Source organism: Sinocyclocheilus anshuiensis, unplaced genomic scaffold (genome assembly GCF_001515605.1).
Source record: "Sinocyclocheilus anshuiensis isolate Anshui unplaced genomic scaffold, SAMN03320099.WGS_v1.1 scaffold868, whole genome shotgun sequence".
Classification (NCBI taxonomy): Eukaryota; Metazoa; Chordata; class Actinopteri; order Cypriniformes; family Cyprinidae; genus Sinocyclocheilus; species Sinocyclocheilus anshuiensis.
This window is the reverse complement of record NW_015552624.1, coordinates 116,537-137,841: the sequence shown is the minus strand read 5'-3', so window position 1 is coordinate 137,841 and position 21,305 is coordinate 116,537. Positions and strand designations below refer to the sequence as shown.

The window sequence follows — 21,305 nt, the reverse complement described above, 5'->3', positions numbered from 1 at the left end:
TGGGGCAGAAGGAGGAGCGAGCCGCTACAGTCACCAAGAAGACCAATGAGATCTGGCATCGTCGCCATGACTACTGGCTACTCTCTGGCATCATACAGTATCCTTAAAAAAAAAAAAACACCTTCTGCATACATGTACACATGTGAGTGTCTTTCAGATGTGTTCAATGACCAGCAAAGCATGAAATGTGCCTCAACTCACACTCTCAGACATGGTTATGCTCGTTGGCAAGATATTCAGAATGACGTCAGGTTCGCCATTCTTAACGAACCCTTTAAGGGAGAGATGAACAGAGGAAACTTCCTGGAGATCAAGAACAAGTTTCTGGCCAGGAGATTCAAGGTATTATGAAAAGAATCAAATTTTTCTTGTATACATGTCATGACATTAGAGTTAGTAACAGTTTTTGTGTGTCTCCTGTAGCTACTTGAGCAGGCTCTGGTGATTGAAGAACAGCTGCGCAGGGCAGCGTATCTGAACATGACTGAAGACCACTCTCACCCCTCCATGGCTCTCAACACACGCTTCAGTGAAGTGGAGTGTCTGGCCGAGTCCCACCAGCACCTGAGCAAGGAATCCATGTCCGGAAACAAACCTGCCAACGCCGTCCTACATAAAGGTACATCATCTGACATCATGTTATTCTAACTTTTAACTCCTGAATTTGGCTCATAGAAGTTGACACTCACTACTTTTTTGTATGTGTTTCTGATAGTACTGAAACAGCTAGAAGAGTTGCTCAGTGACATGAAAGCAGATGTCACTCGTCTCCCGGCAACCATCGCCAGGATACCGCCGGTCGCCGTGAGGCTGCAGATGTCTGAAAGGAACATTCTCAGCCGTTTGGCCAGCAGAGGACCAGACACACAATCTCAGCAGGTACACAATCACCTACCTGTGCTGGTATGGTTTATGCTTGGACTATATCTGATGTGTTTTTATAGGCTACAGTAGTATTTTGAAAATTTAACTCGTTTGCAAGCTGTATTATGCATTGGATTTAGATGTCGTCTTTAAGGTGTGTATGTGTGTGTATATGTAGAAGTATATTAAGTAAAGAAAAATAAAAAATTCAATATATATATATATATATATATATATATATATATATATATATATATGTTGTTTAATAAAGTATATCTTTATAAAATATTAAAGTAATATTCATATAAGTATTTTAAAATATAACGGAAAACATGTTGGGTTTTTGAATACAATTGAATGAGGAAAGATTAAGTGGAAAAAAAATAATACAATTACCAAAACAGTTAGTTACAAAGAAAAATAACTGAAAGTATAACAAAAAAGTTGATAACCATACAAGGGGATTATTACCTTAACCAGTTAGCCCAGGGGTCACCAAACTTGGTCCTGGAGGGCCGGTGTCCTGCAGAGTATATGCTGCATCCAGTAATCCTCCTGGGGCGTTCGTACTTACGAGTTGACAAGTCGTAATAACGACGAAACGTCGGAACAATATGGCGATTGAACTTTTTTTCCCATGAAATTCAACGATTTTTTAAAACTTTACATCTACAAAATGATGAATAAAGAATGTGCGTCATTGTGTTTTTGCTTTTTTCTGTTTTTATTCGATTTATGAAGGTGATGTAAACTGAATCATTATATGTTCTTTGGTAATTATACAATAATATAATATTTTGTATATGTAACATATAGTTTTATTTTACATTACAAAAAATTAATCATTTTATTAATTTCAACAAATTTACCATCAATACAAATGCTGCATATCTAGTCTTTGGATGCTGTCCATTGCATCCGACACGTTTTCTCATTGACACGCCCCCAACTCGGAAACTCGGGGCTTAAAGAAAATTTCGAGTTTCCCACTCGTAATAATGACTTTGTGGTGGCGTTCATGTGCGTTCAACTCGTAAATACGATCTATCCGACATGACTTGAACGCACCATTAGCTCCAACTTGCCTCAAGTACACCTGCCTGGAAGTTTCTAGTTAGTATATCTAGTAAGACCATAATTAGCTAGTTCAGGTGTGTTTAATCAGGGTTGGAGCTAAACTCTGTAGGACATCGGCCCTCCAGGACCAAGTTTGGTGTCCCCTGAGTTATCCATTCACTATTACACATTACTGGTGACTATTTTACAGACTTTGTTTTCCAAGAAATCATTCACTTTCTAAATTGACTGTGAAAAAAAAAACAAGCTTGACATGTTGTGAATAAGGTTGTGTTTTCAAAGTAAAACATGAGGCCATGCATTTGATTCAGAGAAAAAACACAGGATATAGTCCTTTTTCCCCATTAAGCAATTTGAAATAGGTTGAAAGGTTGTGCGATGTGTAAATTTAGCTCAATGCCACATCTTCCATACATAAATTATAGACAGCAACAAGTACAGAAATAAAATGGCAAAAATGTTTTAGGCTATTTTTGTATTTAAGTCCATATATAAAAGCCTGCATTTTCATCATGCTGCAGTTTTTCCTTTCATTTGTGTCGTATCTCTTTGCTCAGTTGTTAACTGGTTTGTCTGTGTTCACGTTGCCAGGTCCAGCAGTAGTCTGCAGCAGACGCCAGTCCTCAGAGCGCCGCACACCATGTCTACATTCCTGATTGCACATGAAATCTCATCTTAGCTTGAATCCACACCCTTGTACTGTCCGCTCAACCCTGGGGGCTGTGGATATTTGAGCTGTTGTTGTTTTTTATTATTTTCCTAATTAATATTGTTTACATAATATTGTTGATGATGGTTTTTGGGACCTCAATAAAAATGTTCAATAAAAAGGTTTCTGTTCCTTTTATTCATGTTGTAGTTATTGTGTATTATTATTATAGATGAGTTTGTTTCTTCATCAGAACAGATTCGGAGAAATGTAGCACTGGTGAGCAAGTGATGTAATGCTGCATTTCTGTTCCGATGAAGAAACCATAAATGGCATATGAGAGTTGAAGTATTTATTAAACGACTAGTTTCAACAGTTTGATGGACTTCGTATATCTGCATTCAATGTAAAGAACACACTGACGCATATTTCAAGAGATTAATTTCTATGTATTCAATTACACTTCACCATCTTAGACTTACAATATCAACGTGCCTCAGTAATCCTGAATCTTCTGATGATCTTATAATTCATAGTTACATAAAATGTGAGACCTGCAGCTATTTTGATGATTCTGAAAACCGTCTCCTCTTTCTCAAAAAAGCATGTCTAATAAATGGTTTAAACTTGCGCCATTTAATCTTCCGCATCTCCATCCACCTTGACCCGAACCGACATCAGTCAAAATCCATTTACCTCCAAAACCCCTCGAGCTGATTTCTGAAAACCTCGACACAATCTAATCTCATTGTCACTCCTCTGGACCGGTGGTCTCGCCCTCATCATCCTCGTCCTCTCCTCCAGAGATGTTCTGATTCATGCGGGACAGCAGCAGAGGAAGATTTATTCGATTGGTGTTTTCCTCTTCTTCATCATCATCATCATCATCATCTTTAGGAGGGTTGAAGCGTCGAGCCTTGGCCACAAAATCCTCAGCAGCATCCAGATAAATCAGCCGGTCCTGAGCGCAATGTAAATATTATAGAGGTCAAAGTGAGCAAGGAGAAGTGTCTATCTCAAGCATTTTCATTTGAGACGTTCACACACACACACACACACACATATATATATATATATAATTTCTCATTTTATTTTGAATATTTCATAACATTTTTAATAGAATATTTTATTTTTTTAAATGTCTATTTTTTATTTTTATTTCAAATTCAGTTGTTTTAACTTTTTGTAAACTTTTATTTAATATACACAATTTATTTTGTGCATGTAAATTAGTATGGCTCAAGTCCCCTTTTAACTTAAAATGCTCCATAAAAGATTAATAATTTGTCAAAATACCCTCAGACAATTACTAGCGATATAATTTTAACCGCCAGTGGCCACTGAAATATGCTAACCTATATGCTTATTTACTTGGAAAACGTAAAATAAACATTATTAGTTCATGACTTTTTTGTTGTGTTTTCTGAAAGTTGTGCATTGGTAGTTTTTTTTTTTTTTATATGTATATATATTTACTCTTTTTTTTTTAAATATTAAACATTTATTTTAAATATGATATTTGTATGTATTTGTATTATATTTACATTTGATATAAATAAAATGTATTTAATAAGAATAATAGTAATATTTAAATTTATTTTTATATTAGATTATTTTCAATATTTTAGAATATCAAATTTACATTCATCTTCATTTATGCCTGAAGCACCTCACTTAAAATAGAAATGACCTTCATTGATGGAGAAGTGCACATTAAATGCAGCAATATTTACATTCTTTATATTTAGTTCTCTAGATTGTTTTTGATTGTTCATACTTGTAGTTTGAGTAAGATGCTCACCAGGATGAAGAGGTATCTCTCGGGTGGAGGCTCTCTGCTGTTGAATAAGGATGTCTCGGTGTGGAGGGTCTGCAGAAGGCTGCGGGCGACCGCTGCGTTTCTCATGCGGTCATTTGATGCGCTGGTAGACACGGTCAGCAGAGACTCGGCTTCAGCCATGAACCCTGAGAGAAGAAACCAAGCATCTCAATGACAGACTGTCCCTGAATCACTGGAACATCATCTCTCACATATAATCTCTTACCCAGATTCTCTAAGATCATCTTCCATTTATCTCGCACCTCCCTTCTCATGTCTCTCATGGCCTCAATGTCGATGCTCAAACGCCGGTAGCCCTGCGGGACAGAAGACATGACAGGCCTCAACTAAAGCATCAGGACACCTACAAATATCTTTAGTTGTATTTAGCTCTGATAGAAGAAAGGATTTTAATATTGAACAAATTACACCTCACCTTGAAGTTTCAGAGACAGAAATATGAGCTAAAAATTGCAAAATGTGACAAATAATGAGATTTATTTATTTATTTTCTTTCTTTTATTTTCTTTTGGTGAAAATTATATATATATATATATATGTATGTGTGTAGGCTATGTAACGACGAAGTTTTAGTGCCTCATTCAAAAATTAAAATCTAAGATTACAAGATTAAAGTCATAATATTTTGAGAAAAAAAGGTAAAAATTACGAGAATAAACTCAAAATATTTTGAGAAAAAAGTCCAAATTGCGAGAACTCAAAATATTTTGAGAATAAAGTCCAAATTACGAGAATAAACTCAAAATATGTTGAAAAAAAAGTCCAAATTACGAGGACTCAAAATATTTTGAGAAAAAAGTCAAAATTACGAGAATAAACTCAAAATATTTTGAGAAAAAGTCCAAATTACGAGAATACACTCAAAATATTTTGAGAAAAAAGTCAAAATTACGAGAACTCAAAATATTCTGAGAAAAAAGTCAAAATTACGAGAATAAACTCAAAATATTTTGAGAAAAAAGTCCAAATTGCGAGAACTCAAAATATTTTGAGAATAAAGTCCAAATTACGAGAATACACTCAAAATATTTTGAGAAAAAAGTCCAAATTGCGAGAACTCAAAATATTTTGAGAATAAAGTCCAAATTACGAGAATACACTCAAAATATTTTGAGAAAAAAGTCCAAATTGCGAGAACTCAAAATATTTTGAGAATAAAGTCCAAATTACGAGAATACACTCAAAATATTTTGAGAAAAAAGTCCAAATTGCGAGAACTCAAAATATTTTGAGAATAAAGTCCAAATTACGAGAATACACTCAAAATATTTTGAGAAAAAAGTCCAAATTGCGAGAACTCAAAATATTTTGAGAATAAAGTCCAAATTACGAGAATACACTCAAAATATTTTGAGAAAAAAGTCCAAATTGCGAGAACTCAAAATATTTTGAGAATAAAGTCCAAATTACGAGAATACACTCAAAATATTTTGAGAAAAAAGTCCAAATTGCGAGAACTCAAAATATTTTGAGAATAAAGTCCAAATTACGAGAATACACTCAAAATATTTTGAGAAAAAAGTCCAAATTGCGAGAACTCAAAATATTTTGAGAATAAAGTCCAAATTACGAGAATACACTCAAAATATTTTGAGAAAAAAGTCCAAATTGCGAGAACTCAAAATATTTTGAGAATAAAGTCCAAATTACGAGAATACACTCAAAATATTTTGAGAAAAAAGTCCAAATTGCGAGAACTCAAAATATTTTGAGAATAAAGTCCAAATTACGAGAATACACTCAAAATATTTTGAGAAAAAAGTCCAAATTGCGAGAACTCAAAATATTTTGAGAATAAAGTCCAAATTACGAGAATACACTCAAAATATTTTGAGAAAAAAGTCCAAATTGCGAGAACTCAAAATATTTTGAGAATAAAGTCCAAATTACGAGAATACACTCAAAATATTTTGAGAAAAAAGTCCAAATTGCGAGAACTCAAAATATTTTGAGAATAAAGTCCAAATTACGAGAATACACTCAAAATATTTTGAGAAAAAAGTCCAAATTGCGAGAACTCAAAATATTTTGAGAATAAAGTCCAAATTACGAGAATACACTCAAAATATTTTGAGAAAAAAGTCCAAATTGCGAGAACTCAAAATATTTTGAGAATAAAGTCCAAATTACGAGAATACACTCAAAATATTTTGAGAAAAAAGTCCAAATTGCGAGAACTCAAAATATTTTGAGAATAAAGTCCAAATTACGAGAATACACTCAAAATATTTTGAGAAAAAAGTCCAAATTGCGAGAACTCAAAATATTTTGAGAATAAAGTCCAAATTACGAGAATACACTCAAAATATTTTGAGAAAAAAGTCCAAATTGCGAGAACTCAAAATATTTTGAGAATAAAGTCCAAATTACGAGAATACACTCAAAATATTTTGAGAAAAAAGTCCAAATTGCGAGAACTCAAAATATTTTGAGAATAAAGTCCAAATTACGAGAATACACTCAAAATATTTTGAGAAAAAAGTCCAAATTGCGAGAACTCAAAATATTTTGAGAATAAAGTCCAAATTACGAGAATACACTCAAAATATTTTGAGAAAAAAGTCCAAATTGCGAGAACTCAAAATATTTTGAGAATAAAGTCCAAATTACGAGAATACACTCAAAATATTTTGAGAAAAAAGTCCAAATTGCGAGAACTCAAAATATTTTGAGAATAAAGTCCAAATTACGAGAATACACTCAAAATATTTTGAGAAAAAAGTCCAAATTGCGAGAACTCAAAATATTTTGAGAATAAAGTCCAAATTACGAGAATACACTCAAAATATTTTGAGAAAAAAGTCCAAATTGCGAGAACTCAAAATATTTTGAGAATAAAGTCCAAATTACGAGAATACACTCAAAATATTTTGAGAAAAAAGTCCAAATTGCGAGAACTCAAAATATTTTGAGAATAAAGTCCAAATTACGAGAATACACTCAAAATATTTTGAGAAAAAAGTCCAAATTGCGAGAACTCAAAATATTTTGAGAATAAAGTCCAAATTACGAGAATACACTCAAAATATTTTGAGAAAAAAGTCCAAATTGCGAGAACTCAAAATATTTTGAGAATAAAGTCCAAATTACGAGAATACACTCAAAATATTTTGAGAAAAAAGTCCAAATTGCGAGAACTCAAAATATTTTGAGAATAAAGTCCAAATTACGAGAATACACTCAAAATATTTTGAGAAAAAAGTCCAAATTGCGAGAACTCAAAATATTTTGAGAATAAAGTCCAAATTACGAGAATACACTCAAAATATTTTGAGAAAAAAGTCCAAATTGCGAGAACTCAAAATATTTTGAGAATAAAGTCCAAATTACGAGAATACACTCAAAATATTTTGAGAAAAAAGTCCAAATTGCGAGAACTCAAAATATTTTGAGAATAAAGTCCAAATTACGAGAATACACTCAAAATATTTTGAGAAAAAAGTCCAAATTGCGAGAACTCAAAATATTTTGAGAATAAAGTCCAAATTACGAGAATACACTCAAAATATTTTGAGAAAAAAGTCCAAATTGCGAGAACTCAAAATATTTTGAGAATAAAGTCCAAATTACGAGAATACACTCAAAATATTTTGAGAAAAAAGTCCAAATTGCGAGAACTCAAAATATTTTGAGAATAAAGTCCAAATTACGAGAATACACTCAAAATATTTTGAGAAAAAAGTCCAAATTGCGAGAACTCAAAATATTTTGAGAATAAAGTCCAAATTACGAGAATACACTCAAAATATTTTGAGAAAAAAGTCCAAATTGCGAGAACTCAAAATATTTTGAGAATAAAGTCCAAATTACGAGAATACACTCAAAATATTTTGAGAAAAAAGTCCAAATTGCGAGAACTCAAAATATTTTGAGAATAAAGTCCAAATTACGAGAATACACTCAAAATATTTTGAGAAAAAAGTCCAAATTGCGAGAACTCAAAATATTTTGAAAAAAAAGTCCAAATTACGAGAACTGAAAATATTTTGAGAAAAAAGTCCAAATTACGAGAATAAACTCAAAATATTTTGAGAAAAAAGTCCAAATTACGAGAATAAACTCAAAATATTTTGAGAAAAAAGTCCAAATTACGAGAATAAACTCAAAATATTTTGAGAAAAAAATCCAAATTACGAGAATTAAGTCGTAGCAATTACGAGATAAAGTTATAATATCTTGAGAGTATTGACTACACTGATAAAATAGATTCTGTGGTGAATTAAATACTACAGAAAATAAAATTTAATTTCAAAAAATTAGTTCAGGCAATAATTAAAAAAAAGTAAATTCGTTAATAGTACTCAATTTAAGCTTGTAGAAATTAAAGCATAAATAATGAATGGATATATATTTTATATATATTTATATTACTATTTTTTTTACTTAATCTTTCCTAATTTAGTTGCATTTTGAGTTCATCTGAAAACTGTAAACTGTCCTTGAATTGTCAAAAGGGCGCCATATAATAAAATAATAATAATTATTATTATTATTATTATGATGTACCCCCTGGCTGTATTTGTAAATCATTTTGTGTGTGTGTAGTGAAGAAGTTAAGTGACTAAATAAAAATAAATAAATAAATAGTTTCGCATATCAGGCTCATTATGGGCTTTGGTAATTCCAGACGTCATCTCTCCGTGTGAGATTATTTAGCATGCTCATCATACTGTGTAATTAGTTATTACAGCATCGCATCTGTGTTTGAATGCAGATGTGTTGTGCTCGTCGTACGTGAGAGCCGCGCTGGGTGTTGGCTCTGCTCTGCAGCAGGTTGTAGAGCCTGCGGTCGTCGTCTCTCTCGGAGTGGGAGGGGTCTCCGGGTTCGTTCCACAGGTTGGTCTCTTGGTCCCGCCTTTTTTTTGCCTCGCGGTCGAAATATTCTAAAGTGTCGTGACTGACACAAACACAAACAAAACGTTCAAAAACCGTCACCATATGAGGACGAAAACTGTCTGAATATCTGTATTAGTGTGTTTGATATTACTTTGTAATTAGCAGTGAAACCTTTCTTTTTTTAAAAAATGATTTGTTTTTTTATTTTTCTGTCAGGCCGAGAAAAGGTCGGTAGGACCAAAAGAAAAGCAGAAGCAAGTTGGACCGTGAGTTAATAATTAAATATATTTATGAAATACTATTTCCGCATGTTGTACTAGAGTTGAAGAGTTAGTAGCTGTTAAAACTTTTAGTATGTAAGTTTACTCAGTTTGAACTAAAGACATTTTCCTGTAAAAAAAAAATAATAGGAAATAATATATTTTTTGAGAGAAAGCATAAACTCAAAGCATCAACGATTCAAAAGCAAACTGACCCCACATCCCCTAAAAGTAATACCTAAGTAAAGGTCTCTTTTCTTCCTCCTCATCATCCTCACAGCAGCAGCAACAGCAAAATCGCATACAGAACTTCTTGAAGGAGGCACCCATCCTCAAAATACAAAACTAGAAGATGGGAAAGAAAGAGGTGAGTGTTAAACACCACATCTGCTTCTCCAAGACACTACAGGTGAGATTTCTGAAGAACGTTCATATAAAAGAATGAATCTTCTTGCCTTTGTTCAAGCTGTCAGAGTCATATGCGGTTCTTCAGGGTGAGCCTCAGCATTCGTTGAGTATTTTCAGATGAAAATAATAGTGGAATGTATTGCTTTGATATAACTTACCCCAGAAACTCCTGGCAAAATGCTGAATCCATCAATTCAGGTCTAAACACAATTTTCTCTTATTCAGAAGTGAAGCATCTTTTGGGGCCCAGAGAGCGACTAAAACATTTCGGTCTCTCTCTAGAATGAATAACATCACAGTTTAGTCATGCGTCTGAGCTGCGTAACCTGAGGCCATCACAGACCTCTAAATAAAGCCACTCGTCCTACAGCCCCAAAACACAAATGAGCTTTTACCTCCGTCAACATTTTCAACAGTTTGGTTTCGCTTTGCATATCCAAAACTTCATACGATTTTAAAGGGTTATAGTGAAAATGAAGCAGGTTTGAAGTAAAAAGAGTGATTGCATAACACTGTTGCTTCATATTATTATGAAAACCAATAATCCTAAACCTCCTGCTCACATTTCATAGAAAACCTCATGTGCTCACTGGCAAAATAATCAAACCTAAATACCAGATTTGAGAAGCATGTAACAGCAGGTCAGTGTTACTTTAGTATTATTTATAAACTATTATAGTTTTTGATTTTGCTTTTATTTTTACATTTTCAGTCAATTTTATGCATTTTGTATTATAGTTATGTTAATATTTAGTTTTTTTCTTTTTAAAATTATTTTCATTTAATAATTTCAGTGCTTAAACGTATTTCATTTCTACATTTTGTTCAGGTTTTTCCATCTAATATTTATATTTAAATTTATTTTCAGCAGGTGAAATCCGGAGATAAGTGTAGAAAACTTATGTTGTCAGCATGATGTCTACAAGATACAAGACAAATACAAAATGCACAGATTTTTATTTTTTTTTGCCAGCTGTCATGCATCATAAAAAGGGTAGGAATTTCTGTCTAAAGTTTGTAGTCACAAAAACCCAGAACTAAACAGACACTTATGCACTTTGCTTTGCATATATAAGATGTGTAATTTAATTTTACAGTCCTTAAGGAGTAACAGACACTTCGCATCTCCTATTGCATCATTTTGATTGTGTGGCTGAAAGTTTGTCTAAAAGCGAGACAAACCTGCAAACGTGTACAAAGATCACTGAGAATGTAATTGAGCTTTAACATTAATACATAAACCAACAAAATTCCAAGCCTCTGAATTGATATGCAATAAAGAGAGAAAAAGAGAAGTGTTTGATGTGTGATACTCATGTGAGAGGCTCATAGGCTGTGTCCCATCACATGGTAGGCTGGGCACAACTTACTGTGCCAGAGGCTTTCAACTTAAAAAACATAATGCAAATAATAATCCTTGTGATTATGTCAGGATGTTTTTGTTCAAGTATTTGGTCACAAAGCAACACTTCAAATGTCTGAATGTCATTGCATTAGATAAAATATCAAACCAAGTGGCATCCATTTCAACAGGATAATGTTCAAACAAAACATTTCACAATATTTTTAGGTTTTATATGATTATACTGAAGATATATGGTTCACAGTAAACAAAATTCTTTCTAGTTGTCATCATTTAAAGTGGGTTAACAAAGCTTACATTATAGGCAGTATATAAGTTTTAAGGAACATATATATATATATATATACAGTGGTGTGAAAAAGTGTTGCTAATATTTAAATTTGTTTGATGATCTGAAACATTAAAGTGTGACAAACATGCAAAAAAATAAGAAATCAGGAAGGGGGCCAACATTTTTTCACACCACTGTATATATATGAGCATAAAAACACAGAATATTCATGTATTATCTTTTGACACTCTGACTTTCAGACTAAAATCATTGTTAAAGTGTTCATTAACTTTTGGGGTCACGGTTTAGTTAACAATAAATCTGAAACAGGTATCAGACATCCTGTAAAAACTGTTTGTTAGTTTTATTAAATGTTGATTCTTCATTTTAAAAAAATCATGATTTTTGAGTTACATGACAATTCTGTATAGCTTCATATTACTGTAAATCAGTATAAAAATATCATTCACACAGAAGCTGAATCACAAGTGAATTCAAGTGAACTGCAAAAGGCTATGCACAAACAAATGTGGATACAGTCCATAGTGGCCAAAAAAAGTGTTCAGTTACAAAATAAATCTAAATAACGAAAGCAACTTGTGATTTCAGTGAGGGAAACTGTAACAAAGGCACACAAGTAAAAGCCAAGAAGGCTGCAAAACAAAGTACAGAACAGGACTTTAAAAAGATCAACATTTTTCACGATACCACTGATAAACCAACTTCAACATGTGCTGTCCCTTAAAAGGAAGCACAATGCCCTGTAAGAGTTTTTTTTCTCTCTGTTAAAACCAGTATGCATTTTGCTTGCTTCAAGGCAACTGTTAATGTAGGACACATTCGCATTTCTATTAGACAATACTAATCAAACAACCAGTGAGTGACTATGCCTTAGTTTCCTGTTTATAAATTGCTATGCCCTGTATAAATGTGGTAAACATGAAAAAACACGTGGACAGTAATGCTCTTTGAGAAAACAAACTGACATGCAATAAAGAAAGGAGAGAAATAAATGCATGCATTTCAACAAAAGGCCCGTTATATTAATTTCACATGGATTTTGAGCTGCTTTGAACCAGTTTTTATAGAATAAAATCAAGCACAAAAGTTTGCTTTTTTGTTGCAGCATATTTTATACAAATATTCTGGGTCGTAGTTAACCGGATATGTTGATTTAAGACATAACTGTATAATCAAACTCTTAACCATTTACATTATTAGACAAATGATCATATACATGGCAGGATGCTGATCTATGCTACAGATGAATGCATTTCCTTTTAATAATCTAATACAGCAATGTTTGGCCACAAGAGCCAATTGCAAACCATAATAAGATCTAAAACAATAATTACAATTAGTATGAATGTGTGTGCATGTTCGATTAAGGCAAAAGTAAAAGCAGAATGAGAAACCACAGCATATTTGGCTCAGAAACAGTCCTAGCCTTCAGTCGTGTTCACTAGGGGACAACAGTGGTTTTAGGCACAATCAGTTTTTCCCCTGACCTCTTATACAGCACAAGCTGCTCTCTGATAACTTCCTGTGCATGTTTCCAGCTCTTGTTGGGTTTGACAGTATGAGTTATGACCTCTGTGTGCTGCAGTAGTACATTTATATAAAATGAAACTTCAGTGTAAAGTGCAGCCAAACGTTCAGCCAAACTGTCCTAGACGCAGACAGCCGTGACAACCTCCCGCCAGTCAAACGCAATGCTGTATCTCCTCTCGGCAGTTGTAGTTTGAATATGGCACAGTGAAATTTGAAGTTACCACAATGTAAACTGTGGCTGGATAAAGAGTCAAAGCCAGAGATCACGGTAGGAGACGTGGACATTTATACGCTGCCTGAGATGAGACATAAACTCGAACATGGTGGCGGCCAGTGACTGGTGGATGAGGTAACGTGGCAGGCGACCCTGTAATAAGAAAATACATTTAGAATAAATAAATAATACATTTTATATTTATATCTTATATAAAATCTATTTATATTTTTAGATAAATAATTTTAGATAAATAATACATGTAATTATATTATTTATGTATTTATAAGTAATTTATTACATTTAATTGTAAACTAGATTTAAATTTATTCTGAAAAAAACAAACAAAACAAATTGCATACAAGTTACTGCCTTATGGTTGCAATGGTAGTCTGAGTGTTTGTTTAGAATGTAGCTGAGCAGTTGCTAGGGTGTTTTGGGTGGTTGCTAGGTGGCTTTAAAGGGTAAAGGAGGTCACACACCGGACGAGAAGCGCCGCACCGTGTCACGTCTAGGACAATTCGTACAACAAGTACAACACGACGCAGCTGTGTTTTAAAGACGTGGCGCGACGCTGTGCTGTGCTTCTCGTCCGGAGTGCGACCACCTTAGGTTTGCTGATTTTCAACAAGCCTTGTATGGTTAATGATGATAGTATAAATAAATAATAATTTTTCCGTATTACCTTAACCAAGACATCCCCATTTATTTACTTATGACATAAAACACGTCATCTGGTGGACTTTTGACAGCTCCAGGGCAAATTGTGAAAATTACAGATCAGATTGCATTTCTGAATTGTTGTATTCCCGCTCACAGATAATCTAATCAAGCCCAGAGTATTATGGGTGTTGAAGTTTTCCTACTTTTTTGCCCTAGCCCTTTTTCTCCGTTTTCTATGGTAGCCTGTTTCCACCACTGAATAAAAGATAAAAAAGAAAATTGCAAATTTTTATCTCAATTCACTTTTTTCTCACAATTGCGAGGTTATATCTCACAATTTAGCATTTAATTGCTTGATATAAACTCATAATTGCAAGAAGAAGTCTCACAAAAAAAAAACCTTCCAATTCTGACTTTATTTTGTGCAATTGTGAGTTTATATCTTGCAATTCTGAGAAAATAAGTCAGAACTGTGAGCTAAAAAGTTTCAATTATCTTTTAATTTGTTTCATTCCATGGCGAAAACAAGCTTCCATAGTTTTCTCTAGTTATGTAGCACCGATTAAGAAATAAATAAATAAAAATGACCTCTTTTACCATGAATTACCTCTTTAACTGGTCCAAATCAAAATAGCCAACCCCCAAATGTAATTTTATTGGATTTATCTCCCATTTTAACATCCATCATGAAAATTATAAATCTGAATGCTTCAAAATGCTATAGCACACATCCTCTCAACAAATTGCTTGATTTAAGGCTCTGGTTCTCAGTTCCAGTCCTGGGGACCTCCTGCTCTGCACATTTTGCATGTCTCCCTTATTTATCACACCTGATTCAGATTATCAGCTCATTAGGAGAGAGATCCATGAACTGAACTGAGGCCCCGTCCACACGGAGATGCGTTTAGCTGTATACGCATAAATTTAGTATCGTATAGGCGTTTCGTCCACACGGATCCGGCGTTTTGGGAGAGTGAAACCGATATTTTTTGAAACCGGGTCCCAGAGTGGATAAATCTGAAAACGCCGCCCTTGCGTTTTCATGTGGACAGCGAATCCGTATATTTTCTGAAACGATGACGTCATCAGCCCACGTCTCGCCCCTAGTCAGACACCGCTACGTCACGCAACAGCAACAAAAACATGAACAAACACTGAACGATTGGCTTTTTATTAACTAACATTAACACAGATTAATAAATGTATTGTTCCATGTTCGTTTGTATACTGCGCACAAGGTTTATGTGCATAGTTCAAGTCTTCTTCTCCGTTTTTAGTGTATCTCTGTGGCAGAATTACAGCGCCACATACTGGTCTGGCATGTATACTACATAGTTTTGTGTCGGTTTTGTGGTTTCGTGTGGATGCAGATATTTCTTGAGACGAGGGGGAAAAAAAGATCAGATAGGGAAAGCTCTGGCTTCGTGTGGATGTAGCCTGAGTGTGTCAGGTAAGAGAGACATACAAAATGTGCAGAGAAGAGGCTCCCCAGGACTGGAATTTAGAACCACTGATTTAAGGCATCATTCATGTCTGTAACACAAATGGTGCAGGATGAGTTGCACAATGAAGTTAAATACTTAATGTTATGGGATTGTTCAAATCTCTAATTCTATGTATTTGCAATAATAATAGTATTGATGCTTGCCTTTTAAAACAACTAATTAAAAACATAATTTGACTTTGTTCAAATGGCTTAAATGTACAAATTGGCAGTAACTGCAGGTCTTACCTTAAGGTCTGTATTAAGGACCCAGATGAAGGTGCAAACTGAAGGATTACTGCTAGATTTCAACACCACAAATCCACCAGGACCATTTTCCCCTCTGAAAGAGAGAAGGAGAGAGAGTTTAGTTTACAGTTTTAAGTTCTCCTTTTTTATTTGCTGATGAAGCCAAAAGCAGACCTGACGTAGCGACTGTGAGGGGGTTTGCTGCTGTGATTGGTGGCCATTCCTGCAGAGATGTAGCGGTCTCGCCTGCGCTCCACCCGACGAACGTTCACAAAGTCCCTGAAGACGAAGAACAAGAAAAAGACAGTTTGAACCCTTTGACTTCTCAATTATTATTATTATTATTATTATTTTTATTGCAGTATACAACAAGGATTACAGTATGTACAAAATAAACAGTAAAAAACAGTACGTACAAAACATACAAAATACCAATCAATAATAAACTGACTTCTCAATTATTTGTACAGCCAATCAAAACAGCTAAAAATGATAATAAATAAGAAATATGCACTGCTTTCACATTTTAAACAGACTTAAGCATCAACTCACCTGGGAGACACGACACCTCCTGCGGCTCCTGCAGAAACATCATATGACACCATTGTGTTGTCATCCACTCTCTGTAAAATCTGTAGACCGATCAGAGAAGAACACAGAGAGAACATTAATTGTAATGGCAGAGTGTATGCAGGACACTTACAAACAGCTTCTTACTTCAAGGCTGCTTCAATGATTAAAACTCAAAACCATCCCACAAAAACACCTATTTTATTTTTGTAGCTTCTTAGAGTTTTATTTATGGCCTTTTTGTTTCTGTAACTAGCAGGGAAAGTCAGAGAGAAAACAGGAAACAATAGGGATGGATTCAAATTTGGGTCATCGGCATAAATACCACCCTGTCGAAGCACAAACACTAAGTGTCAGGTCATATCTCTGACAAGACCTATTTTACACATCCATTTAGTTTGCATTCAGCAAGGAGGCATTAGATTGATCAAAGGTGACAGTAAAGACATTTATAATATTGCATAATATTTTTATTTTCTATTTCAAATAAATGCTGTTTTTTTTTAGCTTTCATCAAATAATCCAGGTATGTATGCAATGTATCATAGGTTCCACAAATATAATAAGCAGAACATCTGTTTTCAACATTTATAATAATAAAAAAAAAAGTTTCTTGAGTAGCAAATCAGCATATTAGTATGATTTCTGAAGGATCATGTGACACTGAAGACTGGAGTAATGATGCTGAAAATTCAGCTTTGCATCACAAGAATAAATTTAATTTTAAAATATATTCAAATAGAAAACCGTTATTTTAAATTCTAATAAATTCACAATATTGCTGTTTTTACCCCATTGGTTTCACATAAATGTAAGCTTGATGAGCAAAATAGAATTCTTTCAAAAACATTTTAAAATCTTACCGATACCAAACTTCTGAACAGTAGTGTATTTGTTTTGTACATTTTAAAGTGTACATGTGTCTTCACTATTAATACATGCCTCACACCAACATGTGTTTCAGCTGACGTTAATGGAGGCATCTGTGAGTGTATGTGTACCTGACAAACAGACACTGTTCTGTTCCACTGCACCATCTTCTCCGGCTGTAAAATGACCTCCTGATATACCAGCTCTGCGGAACACTGCAAGAGTGCCTAAAACACCCAAACCAGAGGTAAGTGACTGATTCTGGATATTTGAACAAACATGAAGTAAGACACGAAAAGGCTCATAATACAGATGGAAAATACCTTTAAAATAAACGTTTTCCCATGGCACGGTATTTCAAGAGTATATACTGCATCGCCCAGCTCCTAAGAATTAAAACATATCATATTAAACCAATAACAAAACCAGAAACAAACAAAGACACCAAGCATGTACATGTACATACAATAGTCTTCTCAAACTTCCAGTTTTCCTCTTGGGTCAGTATTTGTTCCACCACTGCCATGGCCTCCCGTCCCTGTCGTATAAACTGCTTGTCCTTAAAAACAAGTGATTGGACAAAGTGATCTGCTGTGCTTTTTATGAAATAAGCGTTCTTATTACTTTCCGACGGACAGAAATTTTACCATTTTCAAACATTTCTTTTATCCAAACCTAATCAAAAAAAGAAAACAAGCATATGATTACTTGTTCTGTTAGTTCTTTCCTGCCGAGACCTTCATCAAGGTCTTCATCTGAACCTACAGGACAAACACAAACATTAGGCAGGAAATAAAACAAAAACAGACAATGAGTTGCATTAGAGACAAAGTGAATGGCATTACCTGCCAGGGACTCAGGCAGGGAGTAAAACTGTCCGTCAGACACGGGTCTAGGACAGAACAGCGGGGCTGGCTCACACGCGGCATTAACTGCTGCCAGATACACTGCAGGAGATGAGAAAATGATAAATCATCAATGTTGTGTGAGGACTTTCCCAAACATCAGTGACAGTGAGTGTGCATCTCCAGAGCAAAGCAGAAGCATGTTTCCCTTCCCAAAGCATTAAGTAATGTGACTTTACATGACCACAACACAATTAAAATGACAAAAAGGGATTTTTCTTCCTCTTTTGAAAGGGTTTTTACTATGCAGATATACTCAGATGTTCACAATGCAAAGTTTCCCAGTCTACCCAAAACATTTATTGATACTAAAAAGCCAAACTGACTCGCTCAGAAATGATGTCTATGACGTCACAACCATAAACTTATTAACATATGATCAGCTACATTTGCATATAACAATAAAGTTCAGTATTATTACACATCTCGGATGTTTACTAATCTCAAATGAAAAAAAAAAAGTCAGCCAATCGTAATTTCTTTATTAACATTTCTTGAAGGCACAAATGCAAAAAAACAAAAAAACCCCCACTTCTACTTTAAACTACTGATTAGTGTCAGTTCAACATAGCCCTGAATTTTCTTATTTAAAAAAAGCTCTCTCACCTCTTTCATCCTCTGCTTCCTGTGTGAGAACTTTGAAATCCAGGAACCAGGTTTCCAACCACGCCACCACAAAAGAGGTGATGGGAAGAACGTAGCCAAAAGCATTCTGACTGAACAACTGAGAAAACAAAGGGGAACTATCATGTCCCACACCTATTTCGATCATCACATATAGTAAAACATATGAGGAATTCAGAGAGCTGCTAGTGGTCTATCTGAGGAACCAACGCTATGTAACTTAATTTAAATGAATTTAAGCATTAAAATAGATTGGTTAGAAAGACAAAACATGAACATCTTACATCTGACCAGATAACTTTGGCAATGAGGAAGGCACTGGTCACCAAAGTAGTGATCTGAGATTGGAAAAAATAAAAAAGACAATGATCATGACAAATGACCTTTAAAAGCTTAAAACTCAAAAGTATATAAAAATATATTAAAGTACCTAAAAATAAATAAATACATTAAATATATATATGTATGTATATGTATATATATATATATATATATAATTAATAAAAGTAATTATATGCATAAAAATATATAAACTGTTTTAAAAATGTATTTATTTATTTTTTACATAAAATGTAAATATTGAGATTTATATAGGCTGAGGTCTTTCTTACCGCAATAACCCACCAGTGTCTCAATCGAAATGCAGCATAACCAAGCTGCAAACACAGAAACCTAAACACAGCTAAAAGCTGAGCAGCAACAAGCAAATGAGAAAAAGAGAGAGATTACTGCTTATGAAGTAATAACTGGGGATTTAGCAATGACTGTGTTCAGTGCTGATCCTTAAGAACAGTAAATATAAGAGAGTTTCGACATGTTTCTAGGATGACTAAACTGTTTTTGCAGGTATGACAGCAGCTTCAATACATAATGAGGCCTTTTTTATACCCTAATTTCACCCAAAACTCACTTGTACAAGAAATGCTGTAGGGGACGAGCACTTTCCAAGTACATCTACTGATGTCACATGCTAAAAAGGGTGACAGTAGCGAGACAGCAACTGTGTGAATCGCTGTTTCCCACACATTATGCTCTATAATCTTTAAATAAACAGACTAATGCTTTACCAAACAAAAAATAAAAACCCAAAACTGGAACAGTTTAATGATTAACATGTTCTACAGTTAAGTGTGAGTAGTTTGTGTGTTCCTTTTAGACTGGACTAAATAGCATGAAAGACTCATATCAAACCAACAGCAGAGAGAACTCAGTTACAAAAATATACCATATTTTATTATGGCTCAATAAGTAACAAGACATTTGCTTTAAGATACTTACAAAGATATCAAAGAAAGATGACTTAAAGTTGTAGTTAACAACCTCATTCTCAAGACTGGTCCATATACTCTTACTGATCTGAGAGAGAGACAGAGAAAGGCAAATCAAGCATCCGTCCTTAAAGTATTTAATCGAAAACCTTTAAATGCACATAAATGTACTGTTTTATATGTCACATGCTAAAGATACATATTAAATTACTATATCTATACTATATCTGGATTACGTAATCAGAATTTCAGTGGGATTTTCGTCATCAGAAGTGTCCGTGGTGCTCCGTGTACAACAGCGCAGGTGCGAGGTGAATGTTGAGACAGAGCGAGTCAAATAGGTGATTCTGCGTGTGTGTCGAGCTCGTCCGTACGCGCTCATCCACGGATAAGTATACTTTAAAAGCTGTGCAGACGTGGCTGTGAGCGAGATGGGATGGAACGCGGAAAGTGAAGAATTCCCATGCCAAAGGAGCGATGTGGGCATCAGATGATTAAAACATTAAATTGAATTATTATTAGGCTATTTTAATTTTATTGCAATATATTTATTATTCAAATTATTTTTAATTTTGTAGCTGTTTTGTATGCTTCGTTTAGCTCGTATAAAACATCTAACCTATAATTCGTTTGCCGTTTTTTCCACAATAAAATCTTAACTGTTTATATTGTGTTCACTGAACTGTTTTGAATGTAATTTGTATTGTGATCAGGAACAACTTCATTATAAAGCATGCATTGCACTGGGCGATAAAGTGTGATTAATTAGGATGTTTTTTTGTGGGTGGGTTGCGGGGGAATCATGATGCCGGCTCAACATCGTGATGTCTGTCAGCCATCGGCGATGGACAATGGCATCGTCTATCGGCCCAACCCTAATTAACCCCCCCCCTTCGTGCACTTCAGGGGCCCGTTCTTCGTACGTCGCTTATTACATCCGAGATGAAATGTCACATCCAAGATGATATCATCGCGCTAATCAGGATCTGGCTAATTCGGTTCTTCGAACGCACCTGTTGTTGATGATTAGCATGGCTGGATTGAGTTATCTGAGATAATTGCGCGTTCATGGGTTGGTTTAAAAGGGGCTATGTATCGATACTCAAAACCACGATCAGCAATGCAGCGATTGGCTGGCGGCAAAACAGCAATGTAATGACATCATATAATTAAAAAAGACACCTGACGAAAAACTTGACAAATTTCTGGACTTTTATAAGGAAACAGCCAAGCGAACAAAACTACATAAATGTTATAATAGCTAAATGAAATGTGCACTGTTTTTATTTTATTTTAATTTTTTTGACATTATTCCCAATTATTTATATTCATGATTTCTA

General features: G+C 34.3%; 1 protein-coding gene and 1 pseudogene across 4 annotated transcripts in view; one reads left to right on the top strand and one right to left on the bottom strand.

The window, feature by feature from the left end:
* Positions 1–10,183, top strand: part of LOC107666332 (chromodomain-helicase-DNA-binding protein 4-like) — a 77,831-nt pseudogene extending 67,648 nt beyond the window's left edge.
* A 1,778-nt stretch (positions 10,184–11,961) lies between these two features.
* Positions 11,962–21,305, bottom strand: part of LOC107666331 (stAR-related lipid transfer protein 3-like) — a 13,674-nt gene continuing 4,330 nt past the window's right edge. For 3 of the 4 annotated variants that reach the window (XM_016457581.1, XM_016457583.1, XM_016457582.1), the window contains exons 3-15: positions 19,976–20,053; positions 19,309–19,386; positions 18,982–19,035; positions 18,680–18,797; positions 18,014–18,115; positions 17,877–17,929; positions 17,635–17,727; positions 17,492–17,554; positions 17,300–17,395; positions 16,281–16,360; positions 15,903–16,007; positions 15,729–15,822; positions 11,962–13,486 (exon numbers count right to left, since the gene is read on the bottom strand). In XM_016457581.1, the coding sequence (XP_016313067.1) occupies positions 13,370–13,486; positions 15,729–15,822; positions 15,903–16,007; positions 16,281–16,360; positions 17,300–17,395; positions 17,492–17,554; positions 17,635–17,727; positions 17,877–17,929; positions 18,014–18,115; positions 18,680–18,797; positions 18,982–19,035; positions 19,309–19,386; positions 19,976–20,053 (1,131 nt within the window). In that variant the 3' untranslated portion in view covers positions 11,962–13,369. Of the gene's footprint in view, positions 13,487–15,432; positions 15,530–15,728; positions 15,823–15,902; positions 16,008–16,280; positions 16,361–17,299; positions 17,396–17,491; positions 17,555–17,634; positions 17,728–17,876; positions 17,930–18,013; positions 18,116–18,679; positions 18,798–18,981; positions 19,036–19,308; positions 19,387–19,975; positions 20,054–21,305 lie in introns of those variants that run through there. The other variant, XM_016457584.1, reaches the window with a different exon arrangement.